This window comes from Amphimedon queenslandica, unplaced genomic scaffold, assembly GCF_000090795.2.
Source record: "Amphimedon queenslandica unplaced genomic scaffold, v1.1 AMPQUscaffold_13504, whole genome shotgun sequence".
Lineage (NCBI taxonomy): Eukaryota > Metazoa > Porifera > Demospongiae > Haplosclerida > Niphatidae > Amphimedon > Amphimedon queenslandica.
The window spans coordinates 122,061-140,963 of record NW_003546260.1 but is presented as its reverse complement, the minus strand read 5'-3'; the positions used below and the strand labels follow the sequence as shown (position 1 = coordinate 140,963).

The following is an 18,903-nucleotide window of genomic DNA, read 5'->3' as shown; positions in this document are numbered from 1 at the left end:
AGTCTCCACCCCATGGAGTAAATGGAGATTAGTCTGTGCATTTGAATTTTCATGATGAATGTATTCACTAATGAGGCTAATTATTATCAGGTTGGTTTAAATATTTGTCTACAAAAATAGTAATCTAGTATTCTCTGATTTTACTTAGGTTGCAATTGGTTTATAAAAATATTACCAGTCACTTTACTGACCATTACTGACTGATCCATCATGTCTTTCGTAGAACTACAATGGCAGAACTTTGCTTTAGACCTGTTATTACTTATAGCTAGTGAGATCCTTATTCGTTTCCTATATTCAGATTACAGACATCGATTCAGTACTCTCTTACTGGTTCAGCTAATGTCACTTGTTATTTTCTGTCTAGTAGTCATGGCTTTTCATCACTTTCCATTATTGCTAGTACTCTTTTTACCTTTAATAGCAATACGTTGTGTCAAAGGGATCCTAGATAAGAGAAAAGAAGCCATAAAAGGAGTTAAAGTGAGCAAACCGTTGAAATATGCCAAGAGAAGCAGTGAGGGTACTGGTATTGAGGAACCACAGTATTTTCATTTAAGTACAGACTTAACTCGTCGACCAGTTAATGTAGCTCAGTATGGTAATCATTCAGACACTCATAGTACACGTATGTACAACATGTACCCTCACCCTGTCAGGAAAATGGACTCAACTCCTACCAGGGTACAAAACGAAGCTGAAAGAAGACTGCAACCAACCAGTTCTCCATATTTAACTGTGAAGGTATCCCCAAGATCGTCTCCTGTTAGCAGAGTGGGCTATATGTACCAAAAGTCTGCTTTATCTTCAAATACAAGTACTTTACAAAAGTACTATCCATCTCCAACAAGAACTTTATTGCCAACTCTACCTTTCTCATCGTCTACACATGATAATACGACACTAGTGGCATCTAGTGGGCTTCCGTTTAATACTCCGCCATATTCAAACATGAATTCCGTACCCTCTTTGATTGCTACTAGATCACAATCCAAACCGCCTGGTCTTAGCAATACTGGTAATATTTGCTTTTTAGTTTCTGTTATCCATTGTCTAGCCGGGATTGAAGGGTTTGTGTCTCTGCTCCTACAGTTCCCTACCCCTCAAAAGAAATCTGACAATAATCTTATTTCTTCTTTGCAGTTGGTCATTCAACAGTGTCAGAATTGGAGTCTGAGTAGCATCAAACCTAACAAGCTTCTGCTCGCTATCTCATCTCTAGCTCCTCATCTCGTTACTATTCATGGTCAAAGCCAACAAGATGCGGGTGAATTTTTATTGTGGCTTTTGGATGCTCTTCATGAAATGCACAAAAAAGCAACTAAAGTTGACATGACTGAAGAGAAACAGAGTCTGATTGCTCGACTAAAAAGTGAAAAAGATACTATACAATCCTTAGAGATGAGATCTGATGATATTGAAACTTATCGTGATAAACTGATAAAACTCTCATCAGTCGACTATTCTATTCTTGAGCAAGAGAATATGTCATCAATATACAAGATGTGTTGTGGCCAACTATTTGAAGCACGTGAATGCCAACAGTGTAAAAGAGTGTCTACCAATATTGAGTATTATACAATACTTACATTACCTGTGCCACAAAACACTAACAGTGACATCCGGCTCTGCTTTGAACTTTTTAGTCAGATAGAGAGTTTGAATCATTCACATAACATGTTTCGTTGCACTTGCACCATCAAAGAATCAGATTTTCCAACTTCTGGCAGTAGATTAGCCTGCCTTAGCTATCTGCCATCACATCTCATCATTCAACTCGCACGTTTTTCATATGATTACGCTCGCAAACAAGCACTTAAGAATCAAACACCAGTTGTCTTTCCTGTCACTGGTCTAGATTTGTCTTCTTTTACACTCAACTCTAAACTAAAAGCTCCTCTAGATGCTAGCCAGCCAACTTTGTATGATTTGTGTGGGTTTTGTGTTCACACTGGTGCACGTACCACTAGCTATGGCCACTATATTGCTTATAGCAAGGCTAAAGATGGAGCCTGGTATCGCTTTGATGACAACTATGTCTCACTAGTCAACGATATTGAAAAAGAAATCAAGCAACCTTTTGTTTCACAAAATACTTATTTAATATTTTACAAAGCTAAAAGACACTGAACATAAAAATAATAATAATGACAATAATAATAATAATGACAATAATAATAATGATAGCAATAATATTCAATTATTTTGATATTGACTAAAATGGTGAGAATTGGATGTATCAGGGATGTTTTTAGGTTCTATAGATGGTTCTGTTGTATGTGCTAAAGTTTGATATTGGTAAGCACCTGCACTTGATTGGATAACATTGTCTCCTAGCGCTGCCTGAGAAAGCTCTGATGTCTCAGTATCAACACAAAGTGCAGTATTTGATGACTCGTGAGAGCTTGGTTCACTCGTAATTAACGTAGTTTCAGAGCTAGGAACATCAAACCCCATACTTTCCTTAGAGAGCATTTCTTGTTTAGAAATGACTGGATCTTTGTACAGACTTGAATTGTCAGGAATAGAGAGCCCTCTTTGGAAGCAACCATGACCAGTACAATTACAATCAGGTCGATGAGGAAGATCCTGAGGCATATAATCAAGTGACTCTATTAATGTTAATAAAAACATTAATAATAAATACCACCACACAAATTCTCTTACTTGATACATTTTGTTGATATTTTTGCATAATAGATACATCTTCACCAAGTGGCTCTGTCACTCGCTTCGTAGATGAAGATGAATGCACTGTAGCGTCTAACGTATTAACAGGCTCTGGATGCTGAAGAGATGATTCATGGCCAAACAAACTGTCAGGAGGCTTCTTATGAAGACTTCTTGCTACAAAAAGAGCAACACGATTAAAATCATTTTTAACAATACAATGTAAGATACAATAATTAATATCAACTTTAACCAAAAAAACATAGGGCTTTCACATAGGGGTAGGAACAGGGGGGGGCAGGAGGGGCTTAAGCCCCCCCAACTTTCATTGAAGGGGGGCTTAGCCCCTCCAACTTTAAGTGATGTACATGTATTACTATTATCAACACTATAAACTTTAGTTTAGGTAATCCTTATATGTGTGCATATTGTGTGATGATTCGTTTTATAAAACAATTAATACACTAGCTTAACTTCTAAGAATACACTTTTATTAGTTTTTTCAGGAATACACAAGCTTCTACTTCTTTATTTAACAACTCTGTTAACATCAGCTTCAGCTAAGCATAGATTTTCGATGTTAAGGAGATTAAAAACTACTTGCGCTCCACAATGTCACAAGAGCGTTTTAACCATGTAGTTATTTTGCATACACACAAAGAATTTACAGATGATTTACACATCAAGGACATTGCAAAGGAATTTGTTACATTTAATGAGCATAGACGCCAATATTTTGGACAGTATTAAATTCAGTACATGCTTTGTATTAATGATCAATTGTAAAAATAATACCTTAGCCCCCCCCCCCAACTTTTAGTTCGTTCCTACCCCTATGGGCTTTCACATACTTTTTGCACTTAACTGCATGTTATTTTTAGTATGTTAAGGTTATAAAAGGAGGTGAGGCATCTATGACTTTATCATAATGAGGGCAAGTACAATGTAGGCCTAAGGTTGATAAGGCTATGGCAGGTTTACTTAGCACCACTTCAACAAGCATTTCAAAGTGCTGGAGTAATACCAGGGCAAACTTAACCTATTAACCTCCAGCCATTGACTTATCAACCTCCTTGTAAGTATGTTACTTTTGAACTTGAAATCAAGCAAATCTGGTCAATTACATAGGCCTTGGCAATATATCGATATTTAGTTTGTGGTATTTTTAATACTATACCACATACAGGGTTTCCCACAGAATTCTGGTATAATACTCATGCAGCTTCTTGTCAGTGGATTGTCAAGTTGCTCAAAAATTAAGCCAAAAACCCTGTACAGGGTATTTTGAAAAAAATCACAAGAAGAGAATTCGCGATTTTTATACTTTTTTCGGATACATACATATGTCCTTAATGTTGTGTATCTGATACCAATCAAAATTAGATTTTTTACAAATTTTAAAAGCTACTCCAAAATCTGGCCAAAGACAGGGCCTTTGGCCAAATTTTATCAAAAATTGCTAGGAGAGAATTCTCCAATTTTATATTTTTTTCTAATACATATATAAGCCTTATGTTGTGTATCAACTTTGAACTGAATCTGATTGAAACTGATTTTTATGAATTTTTTACCTTGCTCCAAATGCATTATAGTATTTGCAGCTGCATATTGTTTAGCTGACTTAGCAAGCTTTGTGGGAACATACATTTATAATTTTAATTCCATTCATCATTGAATGATAAGTAAACGTTATAACACCCCCGCTAAGGATACATTGCATTTGTATGACCAAGCCAGAGGGCCGCAGGCCCGAGGGCAAGGTCATACAAATTCGATGTATCCCGCAGCGGGGGTGTTATCAACATATTTGTGTGATAATGAGTGGGTGTATTAAAGGCATGCGCCAATGCGCATGCTCAGTAGCACTACACCTCGTGGTAAAATGAAAGCAATGGAGGACAGGAGGCTCAGAAAAAGGTACTTTATCAACAAATTTAGGCTTTAGGTTGACATATCTAATCTATTTTTAGGCTATAATATCTGGAAAAGTATAATCTAGGTCAGAAACAGAGATCCCGCGCTTGCTAACGGGCCCGTGTATCAATCTTACCTCCCCAGCTATCTTATTTAGCCATTGAGGTTAAGACAACCGTTGATTTGAACACGGAAGGAAAGCAGTGAACTCTACCTGCATGGATTATTGGTCTGTGCCTCGATCTAAAGTCGTCTGGACTCCGGAGCCTCCCTATTCCCCGGTTTTGTACCTGTCGGTCTGAGCTCCCAGGCCAATGCGCAGACTTCATTGACAGTGAATTGAATTCCAGCTTATTTAGCTGTCCAATATGTTGCTTTGTATATTTTATTTTATAAAAAAATTTCTGTCAAAACCACAGGGATACAAATAAAACCACAGGGATACATCACATTTGTAGCATAGGCAGTGCCTTTGATACGCCCACTCACTATTATACAAAATACACTATCACTACCAAACTCAATAATGACCAATTAGCTTGGTATCTTACTAACACACACAATAACACTAAATAATGCCCAATACAGCCATTATACTATTCACTTAGTCACTATTGCATTATAAATGAAGCACCATGGTGCGTGGACTCGCCTGCTGAGATTCACCTGAGGGATAATGTGTTACTTGTACTGCATCCATCATGATATTATATATATAAGCAACTTGATATTTGAAAAAAAGGATAATAGATTTTGACAAAGTGCAAAGTGCAACAATGCAATTACTGCACTGATCCATAAAATAAATTTTAGGTGTGGTCAGCAGTGCAGTGCAGATAAACATGGCACGTGGGTAGGAGAAAGAAGAAAAGCTGAAATTTATTTTAGCATCTGAAGCTCTATTCAAAGAAGGAGTAAGCACAAAAAATTTGCCTAGATATTTAAAAGAGACTGAGATAGTTTGGTTGCTCCTGCTTTCCCCAGTGCTGCCTGAAAATTTTTCGAAGAGGCTAAATCACAAACTTTGAGCAACTGTAACTCGCAAACAAAAAAGAGATTAGAAAATTCCCACATATTTTTTAATCTATGTACTTTTCTCTACCTATCAATGCTAATCTTGACCAAATAGAGTGAAACACAAAGATTTGGCTAGGAAAAGTGGTCTATTCTTGAAAATATTCGGCTTTTGCTACCACGGATTGCTATGAAAACACAACGGAGCTAAATAAATTATCTTTTTCTCAAATCTTAAAAAGAATTATAAGTCAGGAGAGCTCAGTAAAAAAGATATTGACTAGGAATTAACAGGAATTTTCGTGACAGAATGACAGAATGACAACCCAACTGCTTAGTACCCGCCTACGCAAGCGTGGCGAGTCCAATTACTTACAACGACATGTACATTATTTCTACTACCACTCAGGTCTACTGTACAACTAGGCATAGTAGAATCAGAATGAACAGTGTCTTACACAGTACACATACATGTACAATTGTACATTTAGGGACATTGAATTAAGAGAAAGGGTCTTTGCTACACTTTAGCTCAATATTTGAGCAATTTTAAAACTTCAAACGTGTACATGTATTAGAAAATGTAATAAAAAGGATCTCTTTGAGCATCTACTACGTATTATAGGTCTTTCACCAAACCTTTGAGCAAAGTAAAAAATCGAATTTAGCTCAACTTTTCAAACAACACAGATACTTGTACATGTATAAAACATGTAAGAATTCTCTTGTAGCCACTAGTAGTAGACTAAATTACACAATGTATGTACAGGGTTTTTGGCTTAATTTTGAAACAACTCTAAAATTCATTAAAAATCCAACCTTGATCAGAATCAGCTCAAACTTCTACACAACATAAAATTAACAAGCATATACGGTGCATCAGAAAAACTCATTTGGGGATTTTTAATAGTTTATGAAACAACCTTTGTTATGTACAGCAAAAAGGAAAAACTATTGTTTGTTTAGTAATGAAACAGGGGGCCTATGGACAGAAAGGACATTCTAGTTTACAGTAGAGAAGAATCAGTCAAGGAAGGCATAAAAGACTGGTGTTTTAATTAGAATTTTATCAACAGGGGGACCGCCCCTCTCCTTACAACTACCAGAGCACATCTACTCACTTTACCCTAACTCTAGTATTGGGCTGCAATCTAAAATCAAACTGTTATCTTAAGTTTAAGGTACATGTACATGTATACAGTTCCCCTAAAACTATTTTTGCCTATTCCCAACAACCTTGTAATGTATAAGTCACTTTGTATACCTGTTTTTTCCAATTCTTCAACAGCTATCTTTTTACCATCCTCTCTCAATGCCATGTACAAAAGATGATAACCATATTCCCCTCCAATACTGAGCAGAGTTACTAATTTACTTGCACGTGAATCTTTAGAATCAAAATAATGTTTCAATACAGAGGGAGACATTATTGGAGGAGGATGATAACGAAGTAAGAACTTGGAGAGAGAGGAATCATCGGCAGCTTCCTTCACAGAGGATGGATAGCAAATGTCATAAACTTCTACATCAACAAAAAAAGCTTGGCCATTTTCTTTCCTCTGAGCTGTAACGTCATCTCTCACTAGTTGTATAAATGCATCCCTGAGCTTCTCATCTAAGGAAACAAGAACAGCATAAGACAAGGACAAAATTTAATTTAGTTACCACAAAGGGCCGACATCTTTAAGATTCTCGAATCCGGCCAGGCCCACCCTACAGGGAGGAGCGTCAAATTGATCTAAATGAATAAAATTCAGAGCAAAAACAGTACCAGTACCTATAACCTAGTACCTATATAATAACTTTCAAATCTGTGTTTAAAAAAATAAAAATTAGACTACAACTATAAGCTACAATTATAAACTATATTGACAATATCAAAACCGTATTGAATAGACAATTGAGTTTCAAGGTTCGGAAGTCAAATCAAGCACTTCACCTTTGCCAGCTTGCATTTTACTATTTTCCTCATCTTCACAATTCATAAAAGTAGTCTCAGCAGCAAAAGTGTTAAAATTTGTATCATATTCATTCGTTTTTAAAAAATCATTCTTTTTTAGTGGTGAAGTTTTATTCCTCTGCTTTTTGTAAGGAGTTGAAGAGTTTTGATTTCTGATTAAAGTGAAAAAATTCTCTTTGTGCTCATTATTTGTAGACATGATCAGTTTCTTCGATTTAAACATTGTTAGAATTTCTTTTCTAACTTTTTTTGGGCGGACACAATGCATTACAAAAAGACCAAATCCATGAAATGATGTCAAAACAACAAATACTGCAGCAAAGATGTCTCGTATAAATTTTGTGTCTTTACTGTAGACATGTTGAGAAGCAAAAAGTCCAAAGCCCCAGCTTATCCCAAAAAGAATAGAGAGAGAAATGGCAACACCAAGCTGTTGTTTTGCAAAAGTATGGGTTGGTAGTTTAACTGCTGATGAGGACTGGGCTCTACGTAGCAATGAAACCATGATGATAGTGAATATAAAACAGTTGAATACGTAGATAGAAATAAATGGGGCAACTGTTCCAATGTAAAATGGAATACCAAAAGCTCGACAGCTAAATATAAAAGATATAATGACGATTGATAATGAATTAATTGATCATAGTCTTACAATGCACTGTGAATGTAATTCTTGTAATTTGGAGCAAAGCAGAAAAGTACAATAAAAATCGGTAAAACTGTAAAAACATATCATAAAAATTAAGAACGAAAAAGTAAAACTTACTCCAACAAATGAGAGCAGACTTCAATGCTACACCATCTCTTCTCTCTCCTACAATGATGACAAGTTCCCTGTACAATATAACTGACTCACAACCCATAGCAAGGAAAGTAACAAGAAAAAAATATTGAAGGATAATACCACTGGCTGCACATATAATCTCAACATGACGACTGTGTACTGCTAGAATGAATGATACATAAAGCCCAAGAAGAGCAAAGCTTAAGTTGATTATTAGCTGACCAGAAATTGTTTGTCTCAGATTCCTAAAGTTACAGACATAAAAAAATTTTTAAAGCCACTTTGCACTGCTTTCAGTGCAGTATATTAAATCTTACTTTGCTGCTATGTAAGTGAAAAGTGTTAAAATAATACAGATTATTGATATAATGACTCCAATGTAAGAGACTGCTTCAAGAAATACATCAAATTGTCCTTCATTCTCACTAATGTTCGTTCTACTAGAAACATCCTTCAAAAATAATCAAAAATTATAGCTTAGCTATAATGATGGCAGTGGCACACCGGGCATTACTCACTAGTAAAATAGCAAAATTTGTAAGGTGATCACATATACAGACAAGCTTGCTATTAATAATGGTAAGATTGCATCCTTCACTAGACCAATCACCATACCCTTCTGTATATTAAGCAAATTAATAGCATCTGTGACATTAAAACACTCACCATCTAATGTAGGATCCCAAAACACACAGATTATTTTAGATTCATCCAAGTCATCCTAAATTCATATGAATAAAGATTGACATGCGTACAATTGACACACTCTTCCATTCATTATACCTTATTACTAGAAGGGAATGTGACATTTAGTGGATTTTCTAAGTTTCTGATTGATGTGTTCACAAAAGTCGAAGACACTATAAAGCTTTTGACTTTCAACGAGTCATTTTTTCTCCTTAAAAAGAGGCCTTCATTTAAAAATAAATTATTAATAACCCTTGTGGAATTAGTTAGGTTAATGCTGGAGCTCAGGAGATCACTAGGAAGTGATATGCTATGCAGTGTTGTTGTTGATGCTTTGAACTCAAATGTGTATTCAATTCTGCTGTTGTTTGCATCAAAAGTAGAAGTAAGACCATCAAATTGTTCAGTCTCAATTTCAATAACAGAAGTTGCAAAATTTTCAAAAACAATAAATACTGGTTCATCAAGATTAGTAAGAGGTATTTCAGCTATTATAGGTTCAATAGATGCTAGAATCCTGTTTCAAAAAGGGTTATGCATAAAATAAGGCTTTACAAAAATTAATGATTTTTTATAATTTCATACCTTGCTGATGTGTTGAAGGATATTTGGCTTTGTTGTAAGACAGCCATATTAATCCCAAGAATGTAATCCACAACATTCAAATAAGATTCCGTTAACTACAAAAAACTAACAATTAAATACATAAGAAAGCCAAGCACTCACTATGAAGTTTCCTCTGACTACTGTAGTTGTTGTTAGTAAAACTTCTGTTATTATTGTAACATCAGTACGATCAGCAATGTGAGAGTTTTCATCTGTCAAATTAACTAGCCCCATAACTCTTTCTGATAATGGAAACTACAAAAAATAGTATGTGTAGATAGAGTACTTTTGAGAGTCATAATAAGATTTGATGCACATAATTATGTGTGTAGAGAATACATGTAATTAATAATGAAAATTAAAGAATAAAAAAGAAGCAGTAGATGAAATGTGAAATTAAAATTATTGCAAATAAGCCAGCTATTGGAATATCTTACTTCTGTTAGTCTACAAATCTCGCGAGCAAAATCACTAATGTTGCAAGATGATACATTAGGCTCCTTCCACATTGCTCCATCTTTAAAATTTCCTTGGCACGTCCTAGTTGCCGTAAGATTAAACTCCATGGATGCATTTCCATTTCCACATGGACAATGTACTTGTACATCTGACCCTAGCTCTGTTTCATTCCATGTGATGGTAACGTTAAGGTCTGTCACATTTGTATGAGGAGGAATGATTGTAGTGTCTGGCATACAGCCATCTATAAAAACAAAAATATTTATTGATTATGCTACAAATTATTATAATCACAACAATATTATTTAAGCAGCTTACCAAATCGTTCAATCTGTATGATGCTTATCTCAGGACTGCTTTGTAGTTGATCATAAAGTGATAATGCTAAAATATTACTTGGCTTTTGATCTGTCAGTAGTGTAACAATGACCCTGTAATGTGCTTCTAATGAACTAAGATTGAGAGAGTGTTCACAGTGATAGTGCATTTACCGGGTATATTGTTACTACTACTTTTGTTGTAGACTAAATATTATTACTTTCCTCACTAATTTATTGTACTTTGTTTTTCACATGACTTTTTAAAAATTTTATTTGGTTATTACAGTTAGGCTATTTTTATACACTTATCGAATATCTAAAGTTAAACAATATGAGTGTAATTTCTTATTGTACAGTGTAAAATGCAACATAAAGCATTAGAACCAAATGATAATTCTTTATCAATTTATATAAACAATTATTAGTAAAACAATGGACATACCTTGAGTCATTACTAATGTCTACATTAAGCAACTTTGTATTTCCAGGAAAATACTGAGAGCTAAAAGAACTTCGTATCTAAAATGCACCAGTAAACTTGCAATTCGCAATAAATATTGATCTTACCAGAAGTAAAATATTTTCAGAGCTCTCTATACCTTTTATGAGTGTCTCATACTGAACTACACCTGTATTACACAAACAAAATAAAATGAAGTTATGGCATAGATCTAAGACAGTATGCACAATAACAATGGGGAAAGGAAGAGAGCGATAGGTGTAGTTTAGTTTTAGATACAGACTGAGGGAATAAATGAAAGTGGAAAACCAGTAATTACAAAAGCACAGTCTCCCATTAAAACATGGCATGTTACTCAACTATTCATGCAGCTTCTTGTCAGTGGATTGCCAAGTTGCTCAAAAATTAGGCCCAAGTACTATACAGTAGTACAGGGTATTTCGACAAAAATCACAAAGATGGAATTTTTATAATTTTTTTATGTATATAATATACATGTCCTATGTTAAGTATCAACTTTAAGCTAACTCTGATCAAATTTCATTTTTTAAAATTTAAACTTGCTCAAAAATCTGCCCAACAACCAAAAGGCTATAACCTTTAATCAAATTTTGTGAAAAATGGTTGAGAAAAATTCTCCATTTAACCATTCTTTATATTTTTCTCCCATACATATACATATCTTTCTTTTTAAAATACTAAAATAAGGGAATCAGGAATAATATAATAAAAATTGCATTTAATTATAGAGCCAACTAAAGCTATGCATATATCCCATAGAAATTGCTATAGTTTCTCATACATAAATTCTTGACACCAACAACACAAAAGGTCTCAAAATCATCAAAAACAATTACTGCAGTTACCCCAACACCTCACAATAAAAACCAAGCATAATTTGAAAGCCAAAAACCTTGTGTATAACTAACTTCAATTAATTTAATTGAAACAATCATAAAGAACCTACTTTTGTACAACTCATTTTAAACAAAAAATTCATTGCAACATGACATTCAAAATAAATACTGTTGCATCCTAGATTGAAATTGAAAAATAATTTTTGATAAATCATTTTGCAGTTGAGGTCCCTCACACATGTCATTTTTGTCTTTTACCTTTAATTCTTACGAGTGCTTTGTCAGAAGTCTTTATAATCATCTTTTCATTGTGCCATGTTCTTGCTTCACAGTGATAAAATCCTCTATTGCTCAGCCTTAGTTCAGGAATTTTTAACACTGAGATATCATCATTGTTATTAATGATGATATCATCATCTTTATACCAAACTATCACTGGATTAGGGGAGCCAGTGGCTCGACAAGTTAAATTAACTGCAGAATAAAGATTAGCAATTGTGTCCTTTGGAGTCTCTGTGAACTGTGGCTCAACAAAAGCTAGAACAGCTAAAAGGAAAATAAATTAATATAATAGCAGTACTTTACTATTACAAGCTACATACTGCATATATATTAAGTGTAATTCTGGGACCTAATAAAGTTCATAATGTATTAAATTAGACACTTACTATACTGACATCTGTCTCCGGTATATCCACCATGACAAGTACAATAATAAGTGTGTAATTTGTTGGAGCAAGATCCAAACTGACCACAAGGATTATTGGTGCAGCGATCAATTTGTGTTGGAGCTAAAATAGCAATACAACAAAGAGAATAGAACCATAAAACATTTCAGTGTCATATAATTTTTTTAAGTATTAAATTTTTACTAAAAATTCAGAAATTAAATGATAATTTTACTTACGTAAGACATTAAGGGAAAAAGGAATCATCAACACTGCTTCTTGCTGAACTGCATTATTGGCCCTACACGAATAAGTACCATTATCTATTTCTGAGTTGAGTTCATTAATAGTGAGAGTGCTCATCAACTCAAGTCTCTCTTCACAACAGGGTCTTTCTTCTGACATAATAAAAATTCGCTTTGAATTTTCCAAGCTAACTCCATCTTTTGTCCATGTTATTTCTGGTCTGGGAACACCATCAGCAATACATGCATAAGTAACACTTTCACCATCTTGTCCTCTTAGATTGAAAGGAGGTATGCCAAATATTGTTGCAGCAACTTAGTAAAAAAGATATAAGAGAAGAAAATAAATAGAGTACATAACATATATATTTTTTCACTTACCATACACATTAAAAGTTATTGTGTTATTGGTAATCCCAGCTTCATTTCTCACTATCATAGTATAATTCCCACTATCATGTATTTGAGGTTCTTTCACCATGATGTGATGATTATTACTGCTAAATGAGTACTTTGAAGTGTCACTTGGATCCAAATATTTTTCTTGTCCGCCAAATGATTTGTGATGCCACCATATGTGATTACTGGTAACATTTGGTACAGCATTGCTAATGTTAAAACTTAAACAATGACTTCTATTTTTTACTGTCCAAGTAGGATTAGGTATAGCTGGCATAACAACAGGTACTTTATAATTATCTGTTGATACAATATACTTAACACAAAATATTAATGCACTTGGGTAAAAAGCTATGCTAACAGCAAGGATGAGTAATTGATAAGGAGTACAGTTAGTTTATTTTGTGGCCTCAAATTTCCGTTATTTAAATTAATTTTTGTGGTTTACAAAATTTTAATTTTTAGTTAGATCTAATGTTAATAAGATTAATTATAGTGGATTTGAGCCTGCACAAAAATTAATTTCACACAAAATTAACTGGGAATATGATATGTGGCATTTACTAACAATACAATTAAAATGGCATACCTTGTGAAGGCTCAATAACACCTATAAGATAAAATACATCACGCATAAAATTTTTATACAAAAATTCATTTTAACATACTTAGTTGTGCACTCGCAGCCACTGAATGACTATAGTAGCTATGAGCAATGCATTGATACACACCAGCATCAGAAGGATCAATATTGTATACATTAAGCATACTTGAATTAGGACCACAACTTGAGATAGAAAGTTTACATGAAGGATATATAATGGAATCCTCCTTCATCCAGTGTATAGCATACACAGGCAAACCACTAGTAGAACACATTAAAACAATATTGTCACCAGCTACATACTGTACAATATGACTAGTTACATTGACTGACAAATGATTATTACCTAAAATAGATAGTGGTGTAAATGATACAACATGAATATGGATAAATTATCTTACTTTTGTGTACCATATAAAGGCTAGTAGCAGTGAGTTGCCCATAACCAAGAAATTGATCAAAACCATACAACATAGTCCCAACTCTTGCACCATTCTTTATAGACACAGAATAGGTTACATTGTCTAATTCCAATGGAAGTCCATATCTAAATGTCTCTCTTCCTTGAATACTCAAAAACTGAGTCTGAATAATCACTGGCTCATCATTAAGAAGGACATCATGTACATTCCCATCAAGAATAAGATTAAGATGATCTTCTCCCATCAAAGTACTATGTGCAGCAAATGTGTAATTAGCATCAGAGTATTGTTCTATTGGATGCACTAGTGACATCATACTCCTCTCAGTGTGAGTAGATGAACTCACCACCATAACCATGGAGGGCTTATCTGCGACAATGCTGCAGAAATTGTCATCAGCATTTACAACTATTTCAATATAACCGGATGGGTTGGAGATTGTAATTGGTTCCCAATCAGCACTAAATCCATCACATGATATGGTAGCTTTAGTGTCAGGCTCTGCAGCAGTTATAGAGAGACGAGAATCATTAGAAGAAGGAAGAGAAGAAAAAATAAAGTTCTGCCCCCAATTGACTGTTGGTGGTATCTGCTCTATTGTGAATTCACATGACTCATTCATGGAACCAGATTTTGAAACACATTGATGTCCAGAGAGAAATGTCACTGGTTTGCTTGTAACTACTTTTGTCCCAATTAACAGCTCATCGCTTTCAACTAGTATTGTTTGGAACTTCATTGCTAAAATGGTTATGTTAGTTAAATATTCAATTTCTCTGAGGCCTTCATGTGGCGAATAAACTAAAGCAGTTCCAGAAGGTATTATAGTGACTGATGTGTCATTAAAGCCACACACTATGAGAATTTTACTTTTTGTGCCAGGAGAAACCAATGTTGGTGTAACAGCAATGTATGTGTATTCTGTAACTCCATCATACTTAATCAAAGGAAGAGCTAAGTATGAATCACTAGAGAAATATCTGACTGAAACCCTTATTCTATGACCACCTTCTGCTTTAATGATGAGACCATTGAGTGTATCATTGACGTTTGTCACAGTATACAAATGTGATAACGAAAATTTTGTTGTTTCAAAAGGTTTCACTTTAGCAGTCATTATCTGGCCACTATAAGACTCAACTGAAATATTAAAGGTTTCATTCGAATCAGAGGTGACAAAGATTGAAAAAGGAAGGGGTTCTACATCCTCTTTATTTCCAAAAATTCCAATGGCAAACCATTCTGAATCACTTCCCAAGTTTTGAACAACTGTAAAAAAATTAAACAATTAGTACTGAATAACCTAATTTTACTGTGTATTTTTTAATGAGCACTAAACATGCGTATTTACTGTATACATACTACAAGTAAATATATTCATATCTTACAATTATATGAGTTTTGAGCATCGTTAAGACTCAGGGAAGCAGTTGTCATATTATAATTTTTATGTCCCACTACACCAATGAATAAGATATCCTGAGATCCATAAGAACTAAATTGATTTAACGATAAATACACATATCCATTTTCAGATGTCTCTTTTATTTGAGCACAGTGGAATGAATCAGAAGGCAGACCAATATTAGAAACATAGAGTGATGCTTTTCCAACATCCACTAAAAGAGATACTATAATTAGAGAGATATTTTCAGATACATTAAGTGAAAAGTAGGCCCACTCATTTGATGAAAGATTGACCAAATCACTAGTTCCAAGACCAATTTGAGTAATATTGACTAATAAAAGAAAAATACCATCAATTGTATTTTATCTATTAACATGTAATGCATTAATTATAAGCTAATAAGTAGTAGAAAACCCACTTTGTTGGGTGACGTTGAGCTCTGAATTTAATTTTAAGTAGTAATCCACAGTTTTTCTGCTACTGGTGTATGTACTTGACCACATGTTAGCTTGAGTAGATATTTGACATAATGATGCACCGTTAGTAATCTGATGAATGAGTAGCCTTGCCGCTAGAGCTGAATAGAGAGGTTTTCTAAGATCAGTCCATGTAACATTTTTCCAGTTAATACCAAAGACTCTCCATATTCCATTTCCATGAGCAAGGATAGGACTTATATTATTGAAGCTAGTTTCATTTACATTCCATATTCCTCCATGGTGATATGGTCTATAGGTCAATTGATTAGTGCCATCATGAGTCTCAAGCCATGCGATTCTTTTTAAAGTCACGCAATCATCCTCAAAAATTTCTGAATCATGTATGAGGTGAATGGTGGTTGCAACAACTGAGCTTCCATTGGCTTCTGGTGTACGAGTCAAATCAATGCAGCTAGAGCAGTTGTCATTAGCTACAGAAGTAATGGCTAATAGGAAAAGTTCAATTAAGTAAAACAAATTCAAAGCCACTACATATAAATCTTTATGCATGAGCATGATGAATGTAGCCTTTATAACATGCATATTGTGTCTTAAATAAAATAGATATGCAATATATATTTTAAAGTAATAATAGCATGGAACTAACCACATTCGTTCATGATTAATCTATGATTATCCAAAACACAACTTGACGACAATGATGCATTATCGTTGATTAAGTAGTAACACAAGTTCCCAATATCATGAAGTGAGGGATTATTGTGCAGTCGTATACCACCACTCACTGTCTCCAATGATGAAAGATCAATACTGACTAGACTTGTGTCAGATACTATAATAGAATGGTTAAAGTATTCACTCAACCCCTGGCAAGATTGAGTTGATAATACTTGAACGGAGTTAGTTCCCACAGCTTTCAGGTTTGATAGGTAAGGAAAAGTTTTGTCACTAAAACTGCTAATATCTAAGGAGCCACGTATCTCAATAATGTCTTTAAGAACATTCAAAATTGAATTACTGAGATAAAAATGTCACTAAGCAATTTTATAATTTAATCACTGACTTTGTACCAACAGGTATGCTCCCAATTCTCAATGATGTGGTAATTATCATGCACCCAGCATATGCTCCAGGATTACTATAATCAAAAATACCGCCCACACATTCTATAATCAAAAGTATAAAAAGTAAGCATATAAATAATAAACATACCTTGAAAACAAACTTTGTCACAAGGAATGCATTTCATTGTTCCACGACTTGTGGGTACAGATGTATAATTTGCTGGACAACTTTCAACACAAATTGTACCAAACTCAAAGAGCACATCTGGTAACAATGCATCGTGTAATTTAAATACTGGTATTTTATTCTACTCTCTACCTGGGCAGCTGCTGAGACATAGCGGTTTAGCTTCAAACTTCAGGTCAGAATTAGACTTATTATTAACATTGGGGGGTTCTTGAATGAGACATTCTTCAAGGCATACACCATCATCCAAAACATTTTTACAAGCCTATCAAAGTCAATAAATAACAACAGGAATTGCAATAACTGATATCTGATCATAATTACTGTGATGCTTTTTTCCAAAGTTTATTTAGTCATAAGATGATAGGCATCATAAATTCAACAACATAACATGAATGCTGTTTTTAATAAGATCAGTTAAATAATGAACGGATACATTGTACAAACTCTTTAAAATAAACATTACTATTGATAATCTAATTCACATTTTCTTATAGAGTTTACTATCAAAACTGCAAATTTTGACCCACATTGTCACAATTACAACTATCACATGACCCTACTATGTTTATGGTGCCATGCAGCTGTAATCACATACCCTACACTGATCAGCGTTTTCTCCTCCAATACACCCAGCAGCACACTCTGAATTGCAACAATGTGTTGTATGATCACTTCTATAGCAACGTTGACTGTTGTTACAGTTACAATTAATGTAAGTTACTATAAAATGTAATGGTGACAAGTAGTAATTAATGAGAGTAGACTACATACATGGTTGACAGCAACTGGTATCATTGCACCAGCAATAGCCAGAGTTACAGTTTAATGCATCACAATCTATGATATCTATTACATTAAAAAGTAAAAACAAAATCAACAGTAAAAGTGCCGTACTAGAATCTGAACATCCTGTTGTCTCGAATCTATGACCAGAAGGACCAAATGGAGCAATATCAGTCCAATTAACTGATAGAACGTTACACAGGTATGGTCCATCAGAGTTACCAAGCAATACCACATCACCTTTACTGATTTCAGTTAAGTTTGGCATAAAGAGCATTTCAATTCTTCCAGACACTGCTAGGCCATAACGAGACAATCGTAAGGTATCACCCCTTATGAGCCTGAGGCTAGGTAGGGACAGCTTTTTAATGTATGGTATACCACTAAGTTCAAGGTAACCACTAATTTCCCTCACATAGTACAAGAATGAGAAATTAGCCTCCACTAAATGCTGATCAGCATCAGAGAGGCTGTTACCAATTGAAATGACAAGATTATCTTTTATGTATCGACAGCCACAAAATTGTTCATGTGCATCTAATAGTATATCAGATACTGTGTTTCCAATGCTTTTAGATACTCTACTAGTGCTATGGCCAAGACAGACTGTTTCTGTGAAAATTGGATTAATTATGAATTGTACTGCTTTAGTAGCTGCTTACCTCCTTTGTCAGGGCATTCAGGTACAACTTGACCACAAGAGAGTGCAGCATTCAAAAAAATAACAAACAGAAAAGTTAAAATCATATTATTAAAGCTATACAGTCACTAGGGCTAGCAAAATTATGCTTCAATTTCTTCCTATTACATAAGCTTTTAGGCACTGCCCCAAATTCCATCATGCTTTGAAATCAATTCAATTATGCTCATTTTATACCCATATTTTATGCTTTACTCAAGTATGAATTATCAAGTTACATGTATTGTAATAAAAATAATATTATAATAA

The 18,903-nt window shown here is 34.3% G+C and overlaps 3 protein-coding genes across 3 annotated transcripts; 1 reads left to right on the top strand and 2 right to left on the bottom strand.

Moving 5' to 3' along the window:
- Positions 1–5: 5 nt before the first annotated feature.
- On the top strand, positions 6–2,173 carry LOC105316658 (ubiquitin carboxyl-terminal hydrolase 15-like). The gene is made up of 2 exons (XM_011411723.2): positions 6–90; positions 149–2,173. The coding sequence occupies exon 2, from the start codon at positions 211–213 to the stop codon at positions 2,128–2,130; it is 1,920 nt and encodes a 639-aa protein (XP_011410025.2). The 5' UTR covers positions 6–90; positions 149–210; the 3' UTR covers positions 2,131–2,173.
- LOC109593813 (uncharacterized) lies at positions 2,163–7,316 on the bottom strand. Its single transcript, XM_020008911.1, has 4 exons — positions 7,264–7,316; positions 6,863–7,213; positions 2,668–2,847; positions 2,163–2,612 (listed from the first exon to the last, which is right to left on the bottom strand). The coding sequence occupies exons 1-4, from the start codon at positions 7,277–7,279 to the stop codon at positions 2,197–2,199; spliced, it is 963 nt and encodes a 320-aa protein (XP_019864470.1). The 5' UTR covers positions 7,280–7,316; the 3' UTR covers positions 2,163–2,196.
- Positions 7,317–7,408: 92 nt separating this feature from the next.
- LOC109593811 (uncharacterized) lies at positions 7,409–18,799 on the bottom strand. The gene is made up of 30 exons (XM_020008907.1): positions 18,617–18,799; positions 18,066–18,566; positions 17,943–18,017; positions 17,767–17,891; positions 17,301–17,433; positions 17,130–17,246; positions 16,981–17,083; positions 16,564–16,934; positions 15,896–16,402; positions 15,458–15,808; positions 14,049–15,338; positions 13,712–13,993; positions 13,633–13,653; positions 13,026–13,343; positions 12,639–12,959; positions 12,400–12,522; positions 11,990–12,277; positions 10,982–11,043; positions 10,857–10,933; positions 10,413–10,546; positions 10,073–10,338; positions 9,756–9,890; positions 9,615–9,709; positions 9,126–9,546; positions 9,009–9,063; positions 8,861–8,961; positions 8,660–8,793; positions 8,325–8,587; positions 8,211–8,277; positions 7,409–8,154 (listed from the first exon to the last, which is right to left on the bottom strand). The coding sequence occupies exons 1-30, from the start codon at positions 18,699–18,701 to the stop codon at positions 7,506–7,508; spliced, it is 7,470 nt and encodes a 2,489-aa protein (XP_019864466.1). The 5' UTR covers positions 18,702–18,799; the 3' UTR covers positions 7,409–7,505.
- Between the last annotated feature and the right edge of the window lie 104 nt (positions 18,800–18,903).